Source organism: Gavia stellata, chromosome 2 (genome assembly GCF_030936135.1).
Source record: "Gavia stellata isolate bGavSte3 chromosome 2, bGavSte3.hap2, whole genome shotgun sequence".
Taxonomy (NCBI): Eukaryota; Metazoa; Chordata; class Aves; order Gaviiformes; family Gaviidae; genus Gavia; species Gavia stellata.
The window spans coordinates 22,062,774-22,089,736 of NC_082595.1; the positions used below are offsets into that span (position 1 = coordinate 22,062,774).

Consider the following 26,963-nt stretch of genomic DNA (forward strand, 5'->3'; position numbering starts at 1 on the left):
CAGTAGTGGTACTTAGCTGGGCATGTGTATTAAGAGGACATGACTTAGTCCACAGACCATCTTTTTTAGAGTCTTTCTTCGGCTTATTAATACCTCTCTATTTTCATAGCTGCTGCAAAAAGACTAATGCCTCAAGACTTTGGGTCTTGAATTAATCTGTCACTCATGAGTATAGGATCGTGACTGGAGGGTTCAAAGGAGTGAGAGATCATCCCGTCCAACCTCCTGCTCAGGTCCATTTGCAGCAGGTTACTCTGGCCGCCTTCTGGTCAAGTTTTGAATATCTTCCAAGAAAGGAATTCCCATAAACTCTCAGGGGCAGTATTCTGGTATTTGACTGTTCTCATGGTAAAAAGTATTTTTGTCCTTCTGTGATGCAAGTCTGAGCAGAGTCTGTCTCTGTCTTCTCTACACCTTAGGTAGTTGTAGGCAGCACTAAGATGCCTCTTTTGCCATAGCTGAACACTCACAGTAGTCTCAGCCCCTCCTTGTAGCTCACGTGCTCCAGCTGCCTTAACCATCTTAGTGGCTCCCCTGGACTTGCTATACTATGTCAATACTAAGTACTTAGCATTATACTTACAAGGTTTCCCAGTATAAGAAACGTTATACTGGATGCAGTACTCAAGGTGTGGTCTCACAAGTGCCAAACAGAGAGAGTAATCACTTCCCTCACCCTGCTAGCTACATTCTTGTTAATACAGCCCAGGATATGGTTGATTGCCTTAGCTGTAAGAGTATCCTGCTGACTCGTGTTCAGTTTGTTGTTGATGGAGGATCCCTAGGTCTTTTTCAGCATAGTTAATTTCTAACAAGTCAGTCCCCATAATAACCCATGTCTGGTTTTGTATCTTCTGTCCAATCATAGTCACTCTTTTAGGTTGTGGTTGATAGTGTTGTGTTCCCTCTACAGACTTTTAATACCCTTTCTGCGGGTATTAAATACCCTGTCTGAGGATAAGTTTATTATTGTTTGTATTTTAAAAGGTCTAGTAGAGTTTATTGATGTACAAAGCAAACTTGGTCTGAAGGGAATTAATTTTTAAATAATAAGGTTGAGATTTTAATGAGGAAAACAAAGCAAAAAGATAATGCATTTAAAAAAACTTTGTAGCTGTAATGATCATGAAAATGAATATATGTGAGGAAAAGCTGTACTACTTCCCTCCTCTCACAAGTTATTTTTCTAAGCTGCCTCAGTACAGTCTTTCCATATATGGAAAAGATGACTTGGAGGTTTGAACTCATGTCACACGTTTTGTTCGAAATCTCCAAATACCATACTATTGGAAGAATACTTCTCTGTATCATGTCACAGGGGAAGCAATTTGAGAGAGATGGTTTTAAAAAAAAAAAAGTGGGGATTTTTTTCTTATTAGGCATATTGAAATGTTCTGTGTATTTTTTCAAAGACTAATAACTCAGGCCTTCCCCTTTTTGTGAAATTTCATGGCTTTAGTGCATTAAGATGTTACTCAAACCTTGGTGACATGTATACTATATTCCAAAATGATTTAAATGTGCTTCTGCTTTGTGTAAATGACAACACAGCACAAAGACAATGAAATGAGAATTTGAAATGCAGTGATGCAACATCTGAGTAGTAAAGTTATGTTGACCAGTAACATAGCTGCTGCTTCTAGATATAGTAATTCTTTCCCCAGAGGAAAGAAAAAGCTGAAAAATATGTCCTGATTTATTATAAAGTAAATGTTGTTTACATTTATGAACAGCTGTGTGCTTGGTTATAGAAATTAGGCATGTGAAATTTCATCTCAATTTTTTGTTAAGAAAATTCTGAGCAAATAAAGTGGAATGTGAATAGCAGTTTTACAGCTTTCACAAGCTTGATGCTATTTCTGTCTGTTTAAAATAAAAGACAAATGCCATTGACAGCAGCTGTTACCTCCTTCAGTGGAGATCACTTGGTGACATTATTGAAAAAGGATGTTTCATTTGTTTCACTTTGTTTAGAAAAGGAAGACCAGTGTCTCATGCCTGAAGCTTGGAATGTCGACCAGGGAGTAATAACCAAACTCAAGGAACAATACAAAAAGGAGCGCAAGGGGAAAAAGGGGGTTAAGAGTAAGTGGAAAACATTGCACCTTAAAATCATAAATCCCACATCTTTCACACCCTTAATTCTATCTCTCTTTCAATGTTTTCCTAAAATAACTTACTCTTTTACTTTGCTGCTCCTGACTGCTTTCCTGTTCACCAGTTCTCAGGGGTTGAAATTAATGACAGTCAATCAAGTTACCTGATAAATAGTTGGAGTAGATATAAGTTCTTCCAACCAGGTGTTGGATTAATTAAAAATTCTTGCTTTGAGTATGGATTATACTTTTGTTATTCAGAAGCTTAAATTGTAAAAGGCATTGGTTTAATAGTTCACACTTTAATATAGAAGACTTCAGAACCCTTTCTTATCTGGAAACATGCCAGTTTCACAGGAAGAGTTAAAGTCTGGTATGTAAATAAAAAAAACCAAAACAGAAACTGTCTTGAGTATCCTATTAGATGACAAAGGGAGAAAACAGGTTAATTTCTACCCCTGTTTATATTTAACATTCACAACATGAAAGTCATGCTGTCATCATAATTTGTTATGCAGGGCTCGAAATAGGAAGCAACTCTAACCATCGGTTTATTTGTAAATCACAGGATTTATTTATTGACTTTCACACCTGTGGGACTAGCCTCTAAAAATGTTGGATATTGTTATCCAAACAAAAAACTGTGATCAGTATCTGAAATACGGTTTCTAGCCCTGTATTATATTTTTGTTACATTTCTTGAAATACAAATCTGTTTTGTATCAATGTTTTTTGATAAGTAAGCCTTAAAAGTTTTTGAACTCAGATGAAGTGTTTAAAATGAAACACTGTATTCACAGCTGTCTTTCAAACATCTAGCCATATTGAGAATTCATGCGTGAATGATGTAAATTAAGAATATTGCATGTAGCCCAGTGAGAAATGTGAGGGATGTTTCTCCCTTTGTGGGAAGATGCTTATGAATACCAAGGAAATTCTCACTTCCAGAGAGACATGCATAATGATGCAAAACGTGTCAGATCCTTGCATCATTGAGGCTGACTTGTTTTGTTACTTTTTGTATTGATACTGTGATAAGCTGCTGCTCAGCAGTTGGTTATGTTGCTGAAATTGTCCTATCAAATACACAAACTAAACCTCCTTTTTTATGTAAAAAAGTAAATCATTACCATACTTTAAATTTCTCAAGTGATATTTTTGTCATTTTTGGAATCATTTAAGTTTCTTGAAAAATAATTGAAAGTCTGAAAAGAAGCTGAGCCAGCTAACTAAAGTGTTCATGTTTCACAAAATTAATTCTAAATTTCTTTATAGTTAAGATAGAGAGGGCATACCAATATATGACTTCAGTGAAATTGATTTTTGTAACTTGTCTGTTACTTTTAAAATATACAGACGTGCTATGTAGTTCAGGGTAAATAGTCATAGGGTTAACTTAGCAGAAATTATTTAATCAAACTGTTAAAATTATATTCTTTAACAGCTGTTGAGTGCTTTTTATTTTTGATAATAAAACTTAATATTTAATTGTTAATATAGACATAGATATTATTGGAACGTGTTTTATATATTTATGAGAAAAATTCCTGATGTAAGGCAGCACTTGGACATCCAGTGCTCCTTCATGAAGATAACTACTGCTTAGTACATTTACAGCACCTTTTGGATTGATTTGATTGGTTTGATCTCGGGAGACCAAATGGTTTACTGTAGTACAGAAATTAAGCATCTTTCCGTGGACAAACCATCATTGGAAGGGCATCAATGCAGAGAAATCAGGAAGAATCACAGCGTGTTTTCAGCTATTCATGATATTGCACGTAGTGAAGAAGAATGTGAGGAAGGAAGTCTGGGGAAAAAGAAGGGACTAAATATCTTGACGTTAACTTGTACAAAGTTTGTTTCTATGACTTTAATCTCATCATAAATCATGCTTAGACACTGAACTGCTACTAAGTAAAATAGTGTTTTTAAAAATCAGATATTTTAGTAAAACAATCTTGCAAAATCCTGCTTACTGTTTTCCTGAGTCAAGTAATATTTTTGTGACAGACAAGTTAAATACAATTTAGTTTATTATCTGTCATTATGGTTAGGGTGGACAAAGTAGAGTTTGCAACTGCATTAGTAAACTTACGATTTTGCAAGGCTGTAGTAAACACTCCTATGAAGTAATAATAGAATAGAATCATAGGATTTTTGATTGATAGGTTTTATGAGAGAATACATATATTAGAGTACACTTCTGTGTTAAAGCTGCTTAAAAATAGCTGTATTATTTACTGGTCTAGGAAAAAACATAATGGACTATGGGTAAGACATTTTCCCATTCTTAATTAAACTTACAACAGGAAAAACTACCGAAGATATGTTTCAGCCTCAATCCTATATAAAACAGTCAAAACAGGGATGTGGGAAAATGATGGAGCAAAGCACAGGTAAGTGTCAAGAAGGGCATGGGTGTTCACCATATGTAGCTTCAGGAAGTAGGCCAGTGAATCCAGCTGCATTTATATTTTAATATAACTTTTTGGATTATATAGTTCATAGTACTACACTACTGCACGAATAAATTTAAAATAATCGTGTTGTCATAAGAATATGCTGCACAAAGTACCTGATGCACAAATTTTAAAATATTCACAAATGTCAGCTATTGTTTTGGAAATGCAAATATTCTAATAATCAGTGTGACTCAGTTGGAGGCATTCTTCAGCATCCCATGCAAGTAGCAGTATGAGTTTATAAATGTGGGGAAAATTGTGCGTTCACAATTCTCAGTTGCTTCTATCACTTTCTTTTCAAGAAATTCATTTCATGCTGGATGATTAGTTACTGCTGAAAGTAGGTGCTCATTAGTTTTTCTGTGGTCACGTTATAATGCAAGGTAGGATCCATTGTTGCATGTACTGCTGTAGCATATCTGATATAAGTAGTGCCGTCATGAACTATGCATAAACCATTGAATTTTTTGTTTTTTCTGGTTAGGGCCCAACAGGTCAAAGCTGCAAGATATGCTTGCAAACTTGAGAGATGTTGATGATCTCCCTTCATTACAGCCATCTGTTGCACCTTCTTCTAGGCCCAGTAGCTCAAGGCTCATTGAACATGAGATAAACAGGACGGATGAAGGTAAGTATTAAAAATGTGCATACGCCTTTGTAAAGGTAGATGTTTATAGTTACTTCTGCTTAAAGATTATCCTCTAAGACTTTCCAAGCACTTTACAAATACTGATTCTGCATTATGAGTTCTGTCTTAAGTGTGATAAATGGCATTCCCATTCTTCCGCTACGGTCACTATTAGTAAGGTCAAAACGCCTACCTAGATAAAGTCTTGGCTGAATACCTTTGAACACGATGGAAAAAACTCATTTGTCACTTGGTGGCTTTATAATAGGAGGATCTTAAGTCACTTGGGTTTTTTTGTGCTCAGGCCTGGCAGTCAAGTGTGGAACATAAACTGTCAGGCCATAATAGCATCTGTTTTTCTCCCCATGAACATAATTTTAAATGTATGTAAATATACACACACACATATTTGTGTATGTGTTCTTTTTTTAAGTGCAAAGATAGAGGCTCTGCAGGTAAATGCAAATGGCTAGGTAAGCTTTTAAATACATGTGGTGATTGTGTGGTGAATCATACAGAACAACTTACAGCTTGCCAGTGTATTAGTTCCATAATGTGTTCCAAAAATTAAAAAAAAAATTCTTATAGTGGCCAGTCCAAGTAGGGAAAGCCACGCATCTTTGCAATAAGGCATGTGGTTACCTTCATTAGTATTATATCTGAAAGTTGCTAAACTGTCTATTTGATTCAACATTTGCATTACTATAATATGCAGCATAATAAAATAATTGTATGAGGCTATATTAATTTGCAGAAGATCATACCGTGTGCTCTTTATTTAAATGGTAAAGATGTCTTTTGAAAAATGAGCAAAACACAGGTTTCACTTAACAGTCTTTCAGTGAGTGTGAAAAAGTAGGTTGGCCAAGTTATAATTAAGATGCATAAAAAGCCTCAGTGTGTGGCATAGTTACCAAAGATCTCAGTAGTTCTATTTCGTACATGCTCAGTGATGTTCTTTATGAAAGAAGGGGGTAACTTAGCAACGCTTTGAGAAGTGGAGGAATTTTTTGTTGAATGTTTCCTTTCCAACTTTTCTCACATATACTGAGAGCCATATTAGCAGAGCTCTATTTGCATGTCCTTTCAAGAATATTTTTTCTAATTCAGAGACTCAGAGGTACTCTCACAAAAACAGAAGAGGACAGCTGATTGTTATCAGTCTGAATTCAGTATTACAACTATTAGCTGTGTATTCCTTTATAAATCTGAGATGCTATGATATTTTTGGCATACAATTTTTTCGTTCTCGTAACTTTTCAAATTTGATGTCCTGTATGTATTGCGTGTTGAGTGGAGTATTAAATCATAAGTTCAAAAGAGAGAAAAAGAGAACAGTAGTTTAGACTTCAGGGTGAAGAATGTAAGAGATGTTTGTGATTAAAAGGTAATAACTAAGACACCTAATCAAATGGCAGAGCTTGAAGGGGCTTTTATTTGGTTGTAAAAAGTAATAGAAAGCATAGAAGGCACTCAATAGAGGTATGAGTGTGGAACAGAAAGACCACAGAAAGGTTAGCTTACTTCATGCTGGGAGGACTAGAGGGGAATTGAATAGCATCTGAACCTGATGCTTTTGGGACAAGAGGGAAGCAGCCTGAACAGATCAGGCTTTTTGTTGTAACCATAGTTTGCTTGGTTTTAACTTAATGTTGGTGCTGTTAGACTAAATAAGATGTTGAGAAGGAGATGACATTTCCTTTTTTCTCTCCCTGGTAGCAACAGTATTTGCCAAGGCTTGTATTTACAATGGAGCTAAAAGGGGAAAAAAATGTAATTTACTGAAAAACTCTTGTAATTTGAGAGAAAAGGTGTATAAAATTGAATGAAGTCTCTTGTGTCCAGAAGATAACACGTTTTCATCTATTCAGTCCCCCTTTTGTGATGTATAAGCTTGGAGAGCTATTGTACAGGGTATTTGGTAAAGGCACAGCTTCTTTCCAGTCATATCACTTCACGCAGAGCCTTATGTGGCATAAGTGGATGAACTGTATTCCTCTTAGCCTTTGATCCTCCCATTTCTAGTGAATCTGCCTACGGATGTGTTGATGTTACAGTGACTAGAGCTCCTATAGACATGCTATAGCAGCTGTAAACTAGTAAGTTTGGATACAGCTAGTAAAAACCTGGAATTCAGTGTTGACTAGCCTGTTTGGTAGTTAAACTGATTTTACAAGTAGTGATGAATTCTCAGCTTCCAGTTGTATTGCTAGATTGGAGTGCATGTAAACCGCTTCATTGTAGACATGCTTTTGGATGTGTGTGGATACAGTGTTAGGAAGGAATAGTCCAGCTGATCCCACCAGCTATTCTTGTTTTTGCTACTTCTCCAGAGCCTATTTGCATATTTTATAGTGGAGTTGGGGAAGGGCCTGAGCTTTTCTGTGTTACTTCTGCATTATATATGGGTGAATGGTAGCGTACTCTTCCCTTCTGTGGCTAATTACACTTACTGTCTTGAGTCATGCACACCTCAAGTGTAAGTATTATGTTCAGAGGATACTGTTTATTGTTAAGTATGGTGATTATCTTTAGAATGGCTAATTTTTTATGCATCCTTTTATATCTTTTTGCCCTCAGTTACTTGAGAGATGTTTAGTATCTTGGAAATGGAAAATATGCTTTTATTAATCAATGTTGTATAAAGCCATGTTTCAGGCTATTTTTTTTTTTTTTTTTTCCTTGCAGTGGAAGCTTTAACATTCCCTCCTTCTTCAGGGAAATCTTTCATTATGGGAACAGATGAAGCCCTTGAAAGTGAGCTGGGTCTTGGAGAACTGGCAGGCCTTACAGTAGCCAATGAGGCAGATTCACTGACTTACGATGTAAGTGGTTATTAATGGTAACTCAAGGTCCTACTGTCTACTTGCTGAAGGCAGATGCGAGTTACATGTGTGTAGACTCAGCAGAAAACATTTTCCTGTTAAAATTATGCTGCCAAATGATGTCACAAATTTTTACTTGACGTATTTGTTCTTCCCATACACAGCAGCCTTGAAGGTCTCTGCAAGACCCTCTCCTCCTCTCATTTGCCTGCGATGTCATTCACATAGTTGAAGGTTGAAAGTAAATGCAATTAGTGATAGTGATACAACTGGATACTTGTAACCCCAGTGATGCTGAGCAAAATTAGGACTAGCATGGTCAGCAGATTAAGGGAAGTTAATGTCCCCTGTACATAGGTCTGGTGAGGCTATACATGTATGCAGTTTTGGGCTCCTTCACTTCAAGAGGGTTGTGGAGAAATTGGAGAGAGTCCAGTAGCATGTGAGTGGTGAGGAGATGTTGAGGGAACTAGTCTTGTTCAGCTGTTAGGGAGGCTAAGGCGTGCTTGAATAGCAGCCTACAGGCATTGGAAGGATGCTTACAAGGATGACAGAGCCAAGCTTCTCCATAGTGTCAGGTGTTAATCAAGAGGGAACAGTAGCAAATTATGGCTTGGGAGGTTCAGGTTGGGCATCAGGGGGAAAAAGTGTTACGTAGAAGGTGGTACTGAAGCAAGTTACCCAGAGAAACTGTGGAATCCCTCTTCTGGGAGATGTTCAAGATGTGGCTGGGGGAGAGCTGTGGCTTATTTTATCTGGTGTGGGCAATAGTCTCATTTCAAGTAGGAAGCTGGATCAGAGACTTTTGAGGAGGCTTTTGCGGCTAGCACTTCTGTGGCTATGTGTGTAGCCTATGGCTTCTCTTTCTTCCACTTTTTACGAAAAATCTTTTTTAAAATTGCTTGTATTTCTGATTTCTTGAAAAAAGATACTTCAGGTTTTACTTTAATCATCTGCTCCTTTGTGATCTCTCAACTTCAGATTAATCTTGCTATTGCATTGTCCAGCTCTGTCAAATTTGAGGGATTTCTGAGATGATCTTTTAGTATTGTGTGTTGGGAAGGAATCATACCATTCAGTAAATCTGACTCTTAAGTAATCACCATCTGGGATTTTACTATCACAAATCAAATCTGAGACTTCAGAAATAGCCTGCAGGTCCTTACTTTGAAGTTCTACCTCTGTATGTACTTGGAAAGCAATAAATTACATAGTTAATAAAAGTTTACACACATTTTAAGAGTGACACTGCATAGATGTGCTCTACTGCCATAGCAAGGTTCTGAGCCTGTGAAGTGTTGTGAATGATCAGGATTGCAATGATGTAGAACATCTCTGCTAAAATTCAGTTTTTTAGCATTATCTCCTAATTTGGGCTCAGTTCTTAATTTTTTTTCTAATCTTGCCTGAATTTGTCTCTAAAAAGGGGTAAGATGGTGTATAAAATCAATTTCTTTTACAGTTATACCTAAAACTTCGATGCTGAATTTCTAAATTCACAGGACATGACAAACCTAAACCATCTGTACAAGAGCTTAATGCTTTCACTGCTTGACTTCATTGTTCAAGTGCCCATATAAACTACAATGCCTCCATATCCTGAACTAACAGCTTTCGTTCGTGGAATCTACCGTTTCTTTATCCACCCCTATCCTTTTCTGCGTGGTTGAGAATATTAACTTCTGTTTGTTCACTTGTTAAATGCCTTTATGAAGTCCTGCAATTAGGAATTTTAAAGTGTCAGTTTTGAATCATATGGATAATGAAGTTGAAAGATTGCATGTGAGTCTTTAAATGTACTTGCTCTCAAGAGTTGCAGACACTTTCCTATTTTCAGTCCCTTTCTTCCCACTGGCACTTTCACTGGATTCTTTTCTTCTAAAACATAGCAGCATTAGCCTATCTCGTTTAATGGTTTAAGTTTTTTACATGTTGCTTTGACTGTCTCTAAATTAAAGAATGGTTTTCACTTGGTAATGGAGATTATGAATTTATTACTTAAAAAAGAAGTTTTTCCTTTTGTGGGTAAGTTTTTAGAATATCTAACAAGATGAAATTTTCCAGATTGCTAGCCAATACTCTCTTAAGTTTATCTTTTCTTTTTGCTTCCTTTACATGTTGTTGTCTTAACAAATGTTTACTTTGATTCTGATTTTTTTTTTTCCTAATCTGGGTAGATTAAGAAACTTCATAAAATTGTAATAGACTGAGTACTGTACATAAAAGTATCTGAACTACAAAATCATTACATAATATTGTCTACTGACTTGGAGGTTTTGGACTTTGCAGTAGGCTCTTGCTCGATTTCCTGCAACTTTGAACAAGAGAAGTGTCCACAGTCCTGCTTGCATGTCATTGCTGTTTCTGGAGTTTTCAAATTGTCTGTATAGACACAGATTACTGGCAAATCCAGATCAAGTGCTAATTTTGAGGTTGAACTTCCTCCCCCGGCAGCTGCTTTTCAAGTCTCAGATTACCTCACTGTTGTATTTTAGTGGGGGGAGAGAAAAGAAGGCTGGCTGTCGTGTTAGTAATCCAGCCTCTTGCAGCTTGCAAGAGACTGGTGAGTGAAAAGGAATGATGGTGGTGCAGCCAGGCAGGCGGTGCATCAGGGTTAGGATCTGTTTCCACCTCTGCTGCTGGTCTGCTGGCTGGGACTGCCCTCTATCTACTTCCCAATTTATAAGCTGATCATCTTGGACACCTTTGGAAGAACATCTTTGAATGAGAAGCAAATGGAGAATATTATCCTGCCAGAACTGGCGTGCACTGTTAGGCTGTCTGAGGTGTCTGTGTAGCTTTTGCAAATGTGACACAGGACCTGCACTGCTGGTATGGCAGCTGGAGGGCAGGCAGGGTTCCCTCCATCACCTAATTGGCATTAGATGCCTGTGTTGAGGCATCCAAATTCCTCTCCAGATATCTGTGAATACTCTGCATGTCTTGTACCCTTTTTGCTGAGACTTTGTTGGCCAGTCTCCAGAAAATCTGCCAGAGCTGCTAGCTTTGCAGTCCTGCCCCATCCTTGCACCAGCTCCAGCATTTGTCTGTTCCATCGTTGAGCCAACTCAGCTCAGTAAACTGGCAAAAAAACTGAGCTGTCTCCCTGAGCAGACAGTACATAATATGACGAGACTAAACCTGCTGTTTATTATGACTCCTTTCTCATTGTTTAAAATCTATAGAACATCTTAATCGAAGCGTATTTTTTTATTACTAAATCCAGAAGTAACAAAACTTAAGGAAAAGCACTTTTGTTCTTAAACCTTCCCCTCCCCCCCACTTTCCAGAATAAAATGTAGATTCTTGAGGTGGCTCAAAACAGTTCTCTCTTCTTTGCAGTTAATGAGACTAAATTATTTGGGATTATCTGTAGCTTTCAACATAACGAAATCATCAATATTGGAATTACAATTGTTTGTTTTCCTGGTTTTCCATAACTACCATCAGTAGTGGTTATGGGAAGGTAAATTTATCTATGATAGTGTTGACTGACAGAATGATAAAAGCCTCTTCAGCATTTTACGTCAACGTTTGTGCAGAGGAGCAATGTTGAAGTAACTTATTTTTTTAAGGGCTTTCTTTTTGGGTCTGCTAAAAATGCATTTATCACCAAGTAATTGTGCCTGTATAAATGATAGCTTATTGCTTGCCAGTTATATTCTTAGTGTGTAGGCAAGTCCTTTTTGCCTTTTTTTTTTTTTTTCTGGCAAGCTTTACTTGTCTTGCATTATTACAGAGCTTGTGTTGCCTTAGGTGAGTAAGTTAGATTGTGTTCCTTTCTGTGCTGCTAGACACTTCTCTGTTTCTCTTAGATCTTTACTTCAGAGACGCCATGTCAGTGGTACTTCGGATATTCAGGGACCACAGCTTGGTTGAGTCAGGCCCAGTGTTAATTAATGAGCCAGTAGGTATAGATCAACTTTTAAATACCAAACTGAGTTCACAGTAGTATTGGTGAGAAAGGTACTTTTCAGCTTTTAAACTGTGTGACTTAACAGACATGGAGTATTTTGGATTCGCACGGAATGTATTAATGTGGATGTGACATTTCTTGTTGCCTTTGTGGAATACATCTACCTTCGTTCTCATTTTGAATTGTCTGATCGGTGTTAAGTGGACTGTTGCTCAAGAGCAGCTTGTTATGAAAAAAGGGTGAGGTAATTTGGCATCTTCTGAAAATGCCAAACTAAACTTCTGATTTCTTCCTTTGCTTGTGCTTTCCAGATTAATTACAAGTTTGGCATTTTTTTTTTCGTTAGATAGCAAACAATAAGGATGCATTGAGGAAGACTTGGAACCCCAAATTCACATTAAGAAGTCACTTTGATGGAATAAGAGGTCTTGCTTTTCATCCGGTTGAACCAGTCTTAATAACAGCTTCAGAGGACCATACATTAAAAATGTGGAATTTACAAAAAACAGCCCCAGCAAAAAAGTAAGATTTTTTTTTGCTTTGTTTCAAAAAACATGTTCATTTATGAAGAAAAAAAAATAATTGTAGATGCCGCTTCACTGGATGGCCCTTGGAGTTAATGCAAATTTTTCCTTGAATTTAAGAGTAGGAAAACAAGCTCTTAGAGAAGGATGGAGACTTTTAAAGAGTGCCAGAAGAAATCCATGCATGTTCATGAATGTGTTTTGTTTGTGAAAATGAAAACCATTCACTTTTTTATATTTTCCTTGTAGATAACATGGCAAATTCATTTACTCATGAAAATATTTGGATGTTGCCTGTTAGTGTGCTTGCATGTGTATATAAATGTATAAAAATGCATTTTTTTATATATATGTATATGTATGTATACACATATATGCATGTACATGTGTACAGCTTTAGACTTTGACAGAGATGTTGCTACGTTCCTTTGTACACTGTCTCTTGCGTGTTGCTGGGGATTTGCAGAAATGAGAGCAAATTCTTAGTGAGGCTAATATAGTAAGGGAGTGATCATACCTTTTACAAGGACTGGGCAAGACATGTGGTCTTCCTACATTCTGTAACAAACACCTGATTGGTAAAGTCCAGAGCAGCAGTTTTTGAAGCAGTTTGTAACTGTGCTACAGCATTGTTATAAAAACAAGGTGTCATAAGCGCCTTTCCTCTGGTAGGGATTGGGAACACTTAATGATATATTCCATGTGATACTGATGGCCCTCCACTCCTTCCCCACCATTGATGTACCTACCTACTGGTTTGATTGGTGTGTGAGAGTTTGTGGACTCTCTACATTGAAGGTGTTTTTAATAAAAAGCCAAAACCAAACCAACCAAACAAATCCTATCAAATTAGAAAGAATTCCTAGACATGTGAAAAATCATGATGGGAGAGGAAGTTGTGGGAGAAACACTTCAAAAGACACAGTGGTGATTTTAAGAATTTAGCAATTCTGGCACACTTTTGTAAACCATTGTGTAAAATCATATACATGTTAACGTTTTCTTGTACTTCTTTTAGGAGTGCTTCTCTTGATGTAGAGCCAATATATACCTTCAGAGCACATAAGTGAGTATTTCCTGAGAAACATTGTCATATTTTGAGAAGTATGATTCTTAAGCAGACAGAATTTTTTTAAAAAGTGGTTTCCTCCTTGTCAACTAGTCATTTCATGTGATGCTTTTAGTTCCCATGTTATTTAAAATATCTGCATATGTTTGTCTCCTTTCTGCATAATTATTTATGTCTGGAGCTAGGTACACCACAGTTTTAAAAAGAAAAATCTGCAAATTATACAGTTCAAATTTGATTAGGTGTTCTGTTCATTTCAGCTCTTGCCTTTTTGTCTGATATGTGCATCTGTAGAATGAAGCTGTTTGCAGTGAATTAAAATCTACTGAATCAGTTTCATAAAGGAGCCTTAGATCTTTAAAAAAGGGAAGAAAGCTGTTTATGCAAAATAACAAAGCCTGTAGTTTAAAAGTGTGACACTTTTCATATTTCATGTGCATAATGATTAAATTGTCCTGATTGTAGTTACATTACCAAATATTGTGGAGGGTTTTTGTGGGAAGTGGTGTAGCATATGATCTGACTATGCAGAATTTTTGTTGCAGTCCATGCAGCAGGTGAATTGTATCTAATAGGGAAATTTGAAGATTCCGTTTACATTGTTTTTCACATAATGTAAATGTTAATAGTCAATGTTTCTTTGTGTGGGGGGGGTGTGTTCTTCCAGTGGACCAGTGCTCTGTGTGGTGATGAGCAGTAATGGTGAACAGTGTTACAGTGGGGGAGCAGATGGCCTCATCCATGGCTGGAATACAACCAACCCGAACATCGACCCCTATGACTCTTATGGTACGTTGCTGTCACACACAGCAGTGAAATGATATGTTTAGTGACATTAATGTTCTGTGGCTAAAATAGTATAATTTGTAGGTAATGCTTCTTTGAAAATTTAATAGAGAAAATTGAATGTTGGCTTCAATTACTTCAAGTAAATTTTTGTTTTAATATTGGTGCTGGTTGATGAGAAGATAACATTTGGATTTTCTTAAAAAAGGCCTTGATCTCATCACAATTGTGAGAAACCGCTAGGTTGAAAAAGTACAGGACTAAACTTGATACCTGGCAAGTACAGCAAATGTGTATTTTAATATTCTTTTCTTGAACAAATCTCTGTGCAGTTGAGATAAAGAGTTTGTATAGTCTGAGACCAAAGCTATTAATGTTTTCTGCAAACAGCTAAAAAGGCCCAGTTCGGTAAGAATGGATATCAGCCTTGTGTCTGTGTTTTAAAACATTTTTCACTTCCTGTATCTTCAGATACAGTTGGCCTCAAAGCTGGCTTGTGGAAAAAAGGGACTGATGAGCCATTAATGGCTGTTTGAGAGTGAATTTTAAAATCAAAGTGTATTTTGCTGACTTCAGTACTGTCCCTTCTGCTGAAACTTTGTTTTGTTCCATTAGTTGTAAACTGGATAACTGAATGCCACTTATGCTGATGAAATTCAAGCATCTTCATACAAGAATATTTGAGACTTCTGTATTGATATGACCTGATGGGTCTTGGTTTCTTTTTTTTTAATGGACTAGCTTGTTAGAGTTAGTCCATAAACACAGACAAGATATGACTATTGACTTAATTAAAATTTTGTTTTGAGATGTGGTTTGTTGTGTTTTGTTCACAGATCCTTCTGTTCTAAGAGGTCCTTTTGTAGGCCATACAGATGCAGTGTGGAGTCTGGTTTACAGTGGAGCACACCAGCGTTTGCTGTCCTGTTCAGCGGACGGCACTATACGTCTATGGAAAGCTACAGAAATTGCTCCAGCTCTCAATATATTTAATGATAATCAAGGTATAGAAAATTGCCCTACCTTAAAGTTCATGAGCATCACTGTTCAGTATGCCAAAATTTTGGCGACGGAATAGAAATCCTTCTTGTTTGTTTTGCTGGATTTTATATCTTTATGAATGTTTTTGGGAAGAGTAAATTTTGGGTCCCTTCTCATTTGACACCAGCTGAATAGATATCTACATGCAGGGGGACAGTCACACACATCTAAAAGCCAACTGCTGCAGATGATCTGTTGATGTTACTAGAACCGTGAAGTATAATGTATCAACTCCAAAGTTCAGATACAAGCTGAGTTTCCATTAGGCCCTTGCTTTTGGTTTGTCCAGAATAAAAAGCCCTTTCTTCCCCCAACATAGGTTTGGAGTAGCCAGTGCTTCGTCTCAGGCCAGTGTCATCATACCTTCTCAGATGATGTTCCTTGTGTCTCTAACACAGAGATTTCAGTTGAATTTTCTGAGTTTGTGCATTAACTAAATAGCAATATCCTAGTCAACCTAAACAACGCTAGCTGAAAAAATTTAGTCCTTTGGATTTAGTTACTGCAATGTCATGCACAAATCAAAAGCCTGTTTCTTGAAGTTGCTGTTTGAGTAAATGCTCTAGGGTGAGCCTGTTGATATTGCCAAACTCTCTTAGAACTGATAGTCCTAAAGGCAACCCATGAACTGAGACAGTTCCTCAGGTTTTTAGAACAACTTTGAGGCAAAATAAACTTCGGCATAACTGAGCAGACTTACTGAATTACGGTGTAGAGCTGGTCAGATCTACCATTACTTGTTAGTTAAAACAGGCTGAGCAAAATAGAAATGTTTCACATATTTTAGTTCTGGCAGAACTATGTTTCCAAAGGTCTGCAGGGTTCTGTGAAAAACATGACTGATTTGCTGCCAGCTTTCCTACATGTCTACTTTGAAAACTTCCTGGTAGTGTTTTTTTGTTTGTTTTTTTTTTATTTGTTTGCTTTTGGTTTTATTTATTAAATTAAGGGGGAAGGGGGAGTAGTCTTGCCTCACAGAGCTAATCTTTGGGTTTTTTTATGTTCCGAACTGGAATGAAAACAAGTTGTGAACTTCAGAGATCCTCCTTTGAGTTTTCGTGTGGCTTATTGAGAACCTTGAACAAACTCTCTAAAATATCTAGCAGTCATCATTTAAGTCCTTTAGATTAACCATTGTAGGCTTGCCAAGAAGCTGCAGATAAGCAGGCATAGCAGTGGTAGAAAAGGTCACTTCAGAAACAATACGTTTTCTTCTCACACCAATCCTTTTTGGCTTTTTTTAGTATCTATAGATAGGTACCACCATTCCTGACCAACATTCCTGAGATTGTGTGTCCAAGAAAGATGTTTCTCCCATGAATCTTAGGTTTAGAGAGTGGTGATAATATTCTTGTGTTATTTGGATCCATGGACATTAGGTTGCTTAACATTCAGTGTCTTGCTGTCTACCTCTTCCTCCTCCTGGCATCTGTTGCAACCAGTGTTGTTCTTTCACATAGCAGGTGGTGAATAGGACATTCAAGGAGAAAAATTCTAAGGGATATTTCCTGTACCCAGGCTCTGCTGATTTGGCCTTCTGTCCTGCGTGTTCACATAGCTGCAGTGTAAGGAGATTGGATGTAAACCATAATAGGCAGGATGGAAGAAGCTTTGTAATATGAGTTTGTAATATATTTATGTAACTAACCATGCCGACAGTGTCAGCGTATAAAATTTGCACCTGGAAGGCTTTGGGGTTTTTTTAAACTGATTTTTTTTCCCAGGTTAATAATAATGTTAATCATCTGTCATGTAAATGATTCTACCACCTCAATTTCATATCCTTTTACTTGATGCAATGGAGATTTGGTTGAGAATTGCTCTTACACTTAAAGGAAGGAAAAGGGGGCAGGGAGTTCTTACCTTCTGAATTTCAAAGTAAATTTCTGTCCAGCTGCAGCTGGGATACAGCATCTTAGTAAAGAATGTTATTGATACGCATATCAGAAAAAACAGGATTAAAATAGTGGTCATGCAGGGCAATCTATTTAGATTAGTATAATGTAGATTTTAAAACGTAACATTTTCTTTCATAATCATGACCCTTTGATACTAAAGTGCTTACTGGTTGGGATTTTTGTTTGTTTTTTGGTTTTCTTTACACCAACTAAATCTTATGAAAATGTTCTCTACATTGTTTTCTAGAAATGGGAATCCCTTCATCAGTAGATCTTGTGAGCAGTGACCCAAGCCTCATGGTAGCATCGTTTAACAGTGGACACACTAGCATTTTTAACATGGAGACACGGCAACGAATTCTTACCCTGGAGTCCAGTGTAGATACTAGTATGTATCAAAAGAAACCAAACGAAAAAATTGCTTGTTTAAGATTGATACTGTTGATAGTCTTTTCGGTGTTTCCAAACAATTAGGCAGTGTCATGATAAATTCTAACGTGAATTATGTTACAAGCTGTGTTTTGAGATGTAACAGTGAATTATCACTACTACAACAGACCCTGCGGGTATTTCAGTAGCAGAAGAGTGCATGTATTTTTGAAAGGATGTAGAAGAAACAAGCCCACACTATCTGAATTCCTCTTGAAGGAACAATAGCACAAGGAAAAACACAGATTTCTTTAACAGAGCCCAGTGATCTTTGCAGCTTCAAGATTTCCATTCTCTCTTCAGTCCAAAATTGCAAGATAGAGGTAATATCAGGAAAATCTAAAGTTGTTTCAGAGTGTGTGATTGTGTGGATCCTTTTTTATTTTTCCTCAGAGGTATCCCTTTTCTAAGTTTGATATACACTTTTGGCTCATTTGCAGCTGGGCTTTAGTTGAAGTTTTCAGGGTATGAGAAAAGTAAAGCTCCAGTGGAAGAGTATTCACAAGGTCCCATATAATGTCTTGGATCGTGGCAATATTGGAAGTTTTAGAGGAGCCTACTACCAGTAAATTGTTTTACCCCAGCATTAGGAAAGAGACCAGAATGAGCTGAAGGATGAGGTTTCTTATTCAGGCCAAAATGGTAACCTGATAACAATATAAATGTTCAGTCTTTTTTAAAATGTTGATGATTTTTTCCCTTAAAAGTTTTATGTCAATGAATTCTACTATCTAATTATATTTTTAAAAGGGAGTAAGCCCTTCTTGTTGGCTTTGATTGTCTGTTTTAAAATAGTTGAATGACTGTCACTTTATAAGAGGGAATGGGAAGTGCCATCTCCCTTGTTTATATTATTCTTTGCTGTGCAGGATTTCTTTTTTTAACCCACATCTTTGTTGCTGTCTGAAAAAATAGTCCTAAAACGGTTATCTATTCAGTGGATGTTATCTTTTTTTTTCTTCTATTTTTTCACCTCCTCCTCCTTACTGTAATTCAGTAATTCCTTTAAGAAAACAAGACTGTGGTATGGCAACCAGCAGTCCTTGTTTAGTACATTTAGTTATATAATAGTACTATAAAGCTTATGTATCTTTAAAATATAAATAAATAAATAATTATTTCTATAAGAACTAGGCAAGAGGAAAATGAGTCACCTGAAATGCCCTACCACCACCACTCAGGGACTCTGCTGTTCAGTATAAGCCTCACTCTGCTTGGCATTTTAAAACTGTGACGATAGCTGGTTCTGATGCAGTCTCATGTGCTTTTAGCACTTTTAGGGGTGTTTATTAATGTGGATGTGTCTTTCCTTAATTTACACTTCCACAATTTTTAAATGTCCTGTGGAAGCTGGCACTACTTGAAGGTTCAGATTTTTATAGAAAGATGTAAATTGAAGTCTTTACCACCTTCATAGCAAATGATCCTATAGTAGTATTCTATTTTGTTTATTTTAGTAAGAATTTTGGTTAGATGATGTGAGTCTTCTTTGGCAGCAGTTTAACTAAAAACAGTGAACTCCCACATGAAAGAAGAGAACAGTATTTTGATGTTCTGTGGAGTGGCTATTTGTGTTTTTGTGGTAATCTATGCCTCTTAAGACCATTCTTGCACTAGTCTGGGCGTAACAGCAATGCCTAGATTTGTAATCAAAAAACTCCTATACTTTTGTGTGTGTATGTGTATATGATATTTCAAGATTCTTGAAGGCTAGGAAAATACGTCTCGTAATGAATAGTCTAGCATCCTTCAATAATAATTTTAATCTATATATATCAAATAATAGTAGGTGGGCTTTGCTCTGTAAGGGTGAGGGTGCAGGATCCTGTTTGCTTGGAAACATACTGCCTGTGGTGTTAATTTTCCTGTACTGTCTGTATGTTATGAAGAAAGTTTGGCTTGACCAGAGGAGGAACGGGGAGGTGGGGAAGTGCAAAAAAAGGTATTTTCACTCAGTTTTTGGCTTCACATCCTTGCCTGATGTGCCCTTCTAAAACCGTGGCCAAAAGCTAAGCTTCATTTGTTTGTATTTACACTCATACATATGGTTTATGTATGCCTCTGTGTGTGTGTGTAATTTGGAAAGTATTTTAGAGTAAACCACATTACATAAGGTGCTAGTTGAGAGTTTCCATTATATAAAGGTAAGAATTATTTTTCAGATAAGATTGACTGGATGTTTACTTCTTAGTAGCAATCTTTCAAAGAACTTAACAATTTACATGTATTGATATGTGTGGGTTTTTTCTTAGCAGTCAGTTCCTCCTGTCAGATAAACAGAGTCATCAGCCATCCTACTCTTCCAATTAGTATCACTGCTCATGAAGACAGACACATAAAATTCTATGACAACAATACAGGTATGCATATTTTCAGCAGGTCCTAGTCATAGTGGTTGTATAACATAAAACATAAATGCTGAAGGACCGTAAGAATTGTATGTTCTCTGAAATAGAAATCTCTCATCACTAGTAGACCCCAAAGATTGCCAGCCCAGTTAAAACTGTATTGGCACAGTGATAAGAAACCTGCATCATTCTCTGTCTGTTCTTTTAAAATGCCTTATGTATGGGGGTTATAAATATTTAACATAAAAGAAAGCTTTTTAAAAATGTTCATGTGCTTATGTTCATGTTTCTGCTATTGTGTTGTCTGTGTTATTTTGATCTGAGGGCAGGAAGCTCTGGCACTCCTTTAGTGCTTCCAAGACCTCTGCCTGATGGTTTGGAGGTAGAAGTTCCCTTGTAGGCATCATTCTCAATTTGATCCACTGTATTTCTCCAAATCTCTCACTTTTGCAGAAACAGCTGGACAGCTTATAATACTTTTTCGAATTTGTAGTGAGAGTCACGCTGAAATGTGTAATTATAAATCTCGTAGGTTTTAAAGGACTTTTTGATAGGAATGGTAGTATTAATCTGGTATTCTGACTGTGAATCTTGATAATCTTCAGTTTGTGACTTCTCTGCTTCCAGGTCACACTGTCTTAAAAGTTAAATTGAGATCTTTCAATATTCTTCTTGATTTTAAGTTTGCTACTCCCCAGATTTATGTTAAATAAGAAGAGGTGAAAGGACCCAGTGGAAGCTGAGGAAAAAGCTGAAAATAGCTGATTTGTTGATGTAGTTCTGTAATAAATAGTAGAGGACACAGCCACTGTTTTTTTTTTTTTTATCTTCTGCAACAAAAAACCCACAACCCCACATTTGACCCATGATTTCTGATTTTTGACATGAAATCATTACTGTAATTATAATAAGCTGTAATAGAACATTAGTTCTCTGAGTTGACTAAAATTATCTGCTATTCTTATGCAGTTTATATTCATTGCTTATTAGTATACTCAGCCCCTGTCCTCCTTCCCAGTCAAGATCTTACTCCCAAATTCTCTTAAGGGGCAGATATTTAAAATGCACAGTTCATGGTGGTTTTGCGCACGTAAAACAAAGGTCTTAACAAAGTTGGTGATATTGGTACTGTGGCTCTCCTGAGACTGTAAACATTAAAAGAATGACTTCTTGCATAATTTCAATAATTCAATTGTGGGACGAGACCTTGTATTTATAATATAAGCTGTGGTAGGGTTTAAGCAGTGAATACAGATAACAAAGTGAATTGCAAAAGATAACCTAAATAAATCTTTTCTTTCAAAGGAAAACTGATCCACTCCATGGTAGCTCACTTAGATGCAGTTACAAGTTTAGCTGTGGATCCTAATGGCTTGTATTTGATGTCCGGCAGTAAGTACATTCAGAATTAATTTTCTTTCTCATAGTGGTGACAGATGTGAGAATTATAAAGAAAACTGTTTCCCCTTTCTTTAGGTCATGACTGTTCGATTCGCTTGTGGAATCTTGAAAGCAAGACCTGCATCCAAGAATTTACTGCTCATCGCAAAAAATTTGATGAGTCCATTCATGATGTGGCATTTCACCCCTCCAAATGTTATATTGCCAGTGCAGGAGCAGATGCCCTGGCTAAAGTGTTTGTATGACAGAGTGTTTCCCTTTCAACTCTAGCTTTGTATATATTTAACCAGCTGCACAAAAGAGAAGAGGAGGGCGTGAGTCGTCTTATCCTGCCCTATAATTCAGAGAATGTTTGTAAGTGTTTAGTTTTGCAGGGTGCTGTTTTCTAAATTGACGTTCGTTCTGGTTTCTGTGAGCTCAGCTGGTGCTGAGAGCTTGGAAACTCTCAGTTTCAAATAGTTAAAAAACAAAAGAAATGCTTTTATTTCAGAGGGTGTGAATTTTCGTCCAGGCAGGCCTTGGGTGAAACTAGGTCTATGTATTCTCTGTTAATAAAATGGAGTACTGGAAAGCAGGGGTCTAATTGCATCAGGGAGTAGGAAAAGAGGGAAACTTCCTAGGATACTTCTTATTGAGGAATCTTAATGTACTTAAAATTAAATCACCTGGAAAATGTGTCAGTTCACATGCTCATTACTGTGTCATGTGAGAGGCACTTTGTCATCCCTTTGGTATTAATAAAGTAGATCTTGTTCAGAGAGCAGTAGCAGATCGTTAATTTCAGCCACCTGGCTGCTAGCCTAAGATAAATGCTGTTAAAGGAAAGAAAATTACTAACATAAATTAAAATGCAGTAAAGTTTTTGTTACATCTTCCATGTTAAACAGTAAATATTTAGTTTGCAAAAAAATTATATAAATTTTTTTAAAGACTGTATTAGCATGTGGCTAGAAGCTGAGCCTTTAGTCTAGTCTCAATTAACAACAGACTGAAGCAGTCTGTATATACTGCAGTAGCAGATTTAACTTATTCAGATTTATAATGCTGTTTATTCTTGGCAGTCTGGCACAAGAAATTATCACAAAGCTTTCCAAAGAAGCTGTCCTACAATTTAACTATCAAACATTCATCTCCTCTTTCTGTTCCTGCTAAAAAGGGTATCATTCTGGGCATTAAGGATAACAGTGAAATACTTCTTTTGAAGATTAAACCTATACCTGATGTTTTGTATGAGTCCTACTAGTGCAATAGGTGGGAACTATACAAAGTTCCATCAGTTTCAGAGATTCTGCTACTTCTAGAGGTATTTCCCAACTTCACCATTTGTGGAACTTTTAAACTTCTCTGCTTCACTGGGCATATCGTGTCATTGATTAGGTTACCTGAAGAATGAGTGCTTCCTGTAATTACTCAACAGATGTGCTTTGTTTATCTATTCAGAGCTTCTCTGTTGATTTGAATGACAAATAACTTTTAATTCAATGTTTTAGTCTTTTTATCCCTTCTTAAAGGAAGGTGAGTGGATTCTTTTCTATTATGCATCATCATCAGGGTTATTACTGGTCATAAGCCTGAAGTTGGTGTTTACCTCTAATGGGAATGGAAGGATGAACTTCTGCTGGAGATGAGTTCTGGTGCTGATGTGAATAGGAAAGAACCCAATGCAACTCTTCCACATAGCAGCCTGAGGTTAAGACTGGAAACTGATAAATAAATCTTTACCTTTAAACTGACACTTTTATAAAAAGGAATCATTGAAAGATATCAACATAGGGTTGGACTGTGTTGTTTTCAGAGTGGCATTTGGGGATGGGACCACATTTGAAGCTGATCTCAGAGTTTAAATCAACTATATTATTTAGAATAAGAGGTTGACCTGTGCTGTTTGAGCCTGCAACACATTATATTTACTGCTAAAATATCCTGGAATACCTTTTATTGCTCAAAATATTCAGATACGTCACTTCATGATATTGATATGCAATGTATTTCCATAGATAAGATTAGAACCTTTACCATGAAACAGATGACTACAATAGTAATTCAGATTATTTAGTTTTTATAAGTGTTTTGTCTGTGATGGAAAGGGGGAAACTTGGCTGCAAAACTGAGCATTCAACTTTGTGAGAGTTCTGTGTACTTGACTCATTCTTTCAGTGTCATTATTTTATTTCTTTTTGAAGAGGAAATTACAAAGATTTATTTGAAAAAATTCTAAAAGTTATGTATATTATATATGTGTATATATATTGTAAACATGTATTAAATGTGTCTAGTAAGGGAAGACTCCATGGGTGCATTTTAATGTTTTAGTATTAAGAGTTCTCTTCAGTTTGTGTATACAAAGGATAATGGTGTGAGTATGAAATGAATGTTGTGTTTTTGCTTTCACAATACAATATGTAGTTACAGTTGTTTAAATTGCTGTACATAAAACTAATAGGCCAGCATGCTTGTTTTTAAAGACTGTCATTCTGATTACAATTTGAATGTAAGAAGTGGCTGTTCAAATGTGAATTGAAAGATGTTTCCTTCTCACTATTGAGCTCTTGCTCAAACTGAAAAGTGATTTTTTTAAAAGCTGGCAATAGCTAGAGGATGAGGTGCCTTTAAAAAAACAAAACAAATGTAGCCTTACAAAGAGGTTGTGGAGTATATATATTTTTGTGCTGTCTTCATAACTGATGTCAATGTCTTTTTCCTGTACTTGCTCACATACTTGTAGGACTGCAGGGTATTGTGCATGAGCCTGTCAGATCTTCTGAACATCATCATAGGAGTTAGGGATGAAAAAATTGTTTAGGTTATCTAGTCCATCTGCTTGCTAAAGCAGGGTTGTAGACTTGTGCATTTAATATTGTCTTGGCCAGTGAGGTTTTATATCTGTTCTAAACAATTAGACTTCCTTTGGAAGATTATTTCAATGATTGTCTCTCACTGACAGGAGGATTTACATGATGTTTAGTAGTTCTTTTTTTGTAACTTCATGCCAGTATTCCAAGCCATGTTTTGTGCCATTTTATTCCTCATTGTCTTTGTAATTTGGAACCTGCATGCATGCACTGGTTCTAGCTGTATATTTCTATTTCTTTCCACTTTCTTGAAGCTATTTTTCAGTCTGCTCTTTTTACACAACTTTTTCTTGTTTTCAGCTTTTTACCTCAGTTCTCCATATCTTGGTGCCCACACCACCATTCCACATGCATGATTTCTTGGACTTAGTCTGAAGGTCATCTGTTAAGTGTGGTGTGTGTTTATTTGTTTGTTTTCCTCTGTAACATGATTCTTTTGTGTAGCAAGACCAAACTTTTGGTCTTCTGGCTAGTGTCTCACAAACCCAAATTGTATTTCTTTTTTTCTGACAACTGTTTTAAATAACTTTGAGCATTGCTGCTTCTCAAGTTTCTTCTTCACTTTCAGTATGTTGTTATGATTCTTTTGTAGCTAGATACTTAATTCCTGTTTCATGATTAACCTGGGTTTTATAAGCTTTGAACGTCTGATCTCTGAGGGCACGAAATTGTTTCTGTTTTTTCCCTTTTATGTGCAGTTCTTCCTGGTTCAATGTAATTGGTAACATTCATTAATGTGGTACATACATCTATTGAAGACGTAAACACAACTGGACCTAAGGCATATTCTTGCAAAAAAGCATTTTTGTGCAACATCGGTATATGGCATTTTACCATTACTATTCTTCCCATACCTAATTTACATGGTACATTTTTTTAATGGTTAACTCATATAACTTTTTGTGTATGTTAGCCTGTGCTCCTGATTTTTGTTTTATTAACTAATTTAATGGGAGAATTTTCAGTCCCTTCTGTATGTTGAAAATTGGTCTGTTAGTTTTAAATACTCTCATTTTTATTTCTAATTTACTTCACTGTGCTGTTTGCTTTCACATATTTGATTCAGTTACCAAAACGCTTGCACAAAATGATTTGGAGTAGCCTGGAAGAAGCTCTAGATATAATTATATCATGGAAAACATTTTCTTCACTCTTACAAAATCCTAGCGTCTGCATTTATTTTTGTGCCTCAAAGAGAAAACTTCTGACATACCAAGTAAAAGATATTATTACTTGTAAGAAAATCACCCCATGAATATTTTGGGATCGCATTCATCTTTATTTTTATAAAATATGTTCTTCAGCAAGAAGCCTGTACAACTATATGCCACATACTGTAGGTTATTTTTTAGGCTGTATGATTTCAAATAATGTTATGTTAAAGCAGTCCCAGGTGTAATGTGTTTGAGTAAGTGTGTGATGTTCACCGTACAGCTTTGTGATTAGGTCATACGCCACCATTTTGCAGTGGTGAATTTAAAGTAATCAGAAACTTGTCCTTTTGAATAAGTGTTTAAGTGATAAAGGACTTAGTTATACCACCTTTTTCAGTAAACCACCTTTTTCAGTAAACCACCTTTTTCAGTAAACCACCTTTTTCAGTAAACCACCTTTTTCAGTAAACCACCTTTTTCAGTAAACCACCTTTTTCAGTAAACCACCTTTTTCAGTAAACCACCTTTTTCAGTAAACCACCTTTTTCAGTAAACCACCTTTTTCAGTAAACCACCTTTTTCAGTAAACCACCTTTTTCAGTAAACCACCTTTTTCAGTAAACCACCTTTTTCAGTACACCTGTTTGATGACAGATGTGTCCCCTTTCCCCACTTCCTTCCTCATGTTTTAACAATGTAATTTCGGGGAGCAGCAATTTCCATAAACTGATGTGTCATTTGAGCAGTGTTTGATTGGCAGAAGTGTTAGTTCATCCTAAAGGAAACCAAAAATTAAAAAGCGGGCATAACCATCAGATAAGCAAATTCTGGGTTTTTTTTAATGCCTTTCAAGATTTGTATTTGGAAGTGTTTGTAGGCTGTGGTTTGGCAGTGTCTTTGCAGACTGTCCTAGGGAACCTACTTGACACCTGTGTGAAATATTTAGTAAACCTAGTAAAACTTAGTAACATGGGTTGAGTTAAGGAAGAAAATACAGCCATTGTGGTTGTCCCTGTGCCTGTACAGCAAGAGACTACAGCAGTGTTCTTGGAGTCCTGTTTGCTGAAACATCAGGTTTGCAGTCTAACATGAGTTATTTGTGCAGCGTGGGAGTATCTGCAAATGAGATTATTTCTATTTTTGCTTTGAAGATCTGTAGGTAGCGGTCATTTGGATTGTGTGCTGAACAGCGAGGGAAGCAGGGAGACCATTTGTTGAACTCTCTAGGGGATAGATAGTAGGTTTAAACGGCCAGAACCAATGTGCCTTCCATGTGACTGGTGTCACCTCAGGACAATTGGGCTGTGGAGCAGTGTGGAGTTTAGCCCAATGGTATCACAAAGGAAAACGTTAAAAGGTTAGAGTAGCAAGTTTATGAGGCTTTCCTGTAATGATTCTTCAGATTTATTCATTCGTGCATTGGCTGCAGGTTATACGAAGGATAAAATCTAGTATATATCCAGATTACAAATTATGCACTCTTGTGGCATAGTAAAAGGCGGAGATTGTTCAAATTTCAAAACTATGTCAC

General features: G+C 36.6%; 1 protein-coding gene across 3 annotated transcripts in view; it reads left to right on the forward strand.

Annotated features, from left to right (window-relative positions):
• Positions 1-23,609, forward strand: part of STRN (striatin) — a 67,737-nt gene extending 44,128 nt beyond the window's left edge. Inside the window, exons 8-18 of one of the 3 annotated variants that reach the window (XM_059835887.1) lie at positions 1,975-2,085; positions 5,046-5,189; positions 7,878-8,014; positions 12,277-12,452; positions 13,473-13,520; positions 14,191-14,312; positions 15,146-15,313; positions 17,496-17,636; positions 19,930-20,037; positions 21,331-21,417; positions 21,502-23,609. In XM_059835887.1, coding sequence (XP_059691870.1) covers positions 1,975-2,085; positions 5,046-5,189; positions 7,878-8,014; positions 12,277-12,452; positions 13,473-13,520; positions 14,191-14,312; positions 15,146-15,313; positions 17,496-17,636; positions 19,930-20,037; positions 21,331-21,417; positions 21,502-21,671 — 1,412 coding nt within the window. In that variant the 3' untranslated portion in view covers positions 21,672-23,609. The remainder of the gene's footprint in view (positions 1-1,974; positions 2,086-5,045; positions 5,190-7,877; positions 8,015-12,276; positions 12,453-13,472; positions 13,521-14,190; positions 14,313-15,145; positions 15,314-17,495; positions 17,637-19,929; positions 20,038-21,330; positions 21,418-21,501) is intronic. The other 2 variants (XM_059835888.1, XM_059835889.1) reach the window with 2 other exon arrangements.
• The last annotated feature ends 3,354 nt before the right edge of the window (positions 23,610-26,963 follow it).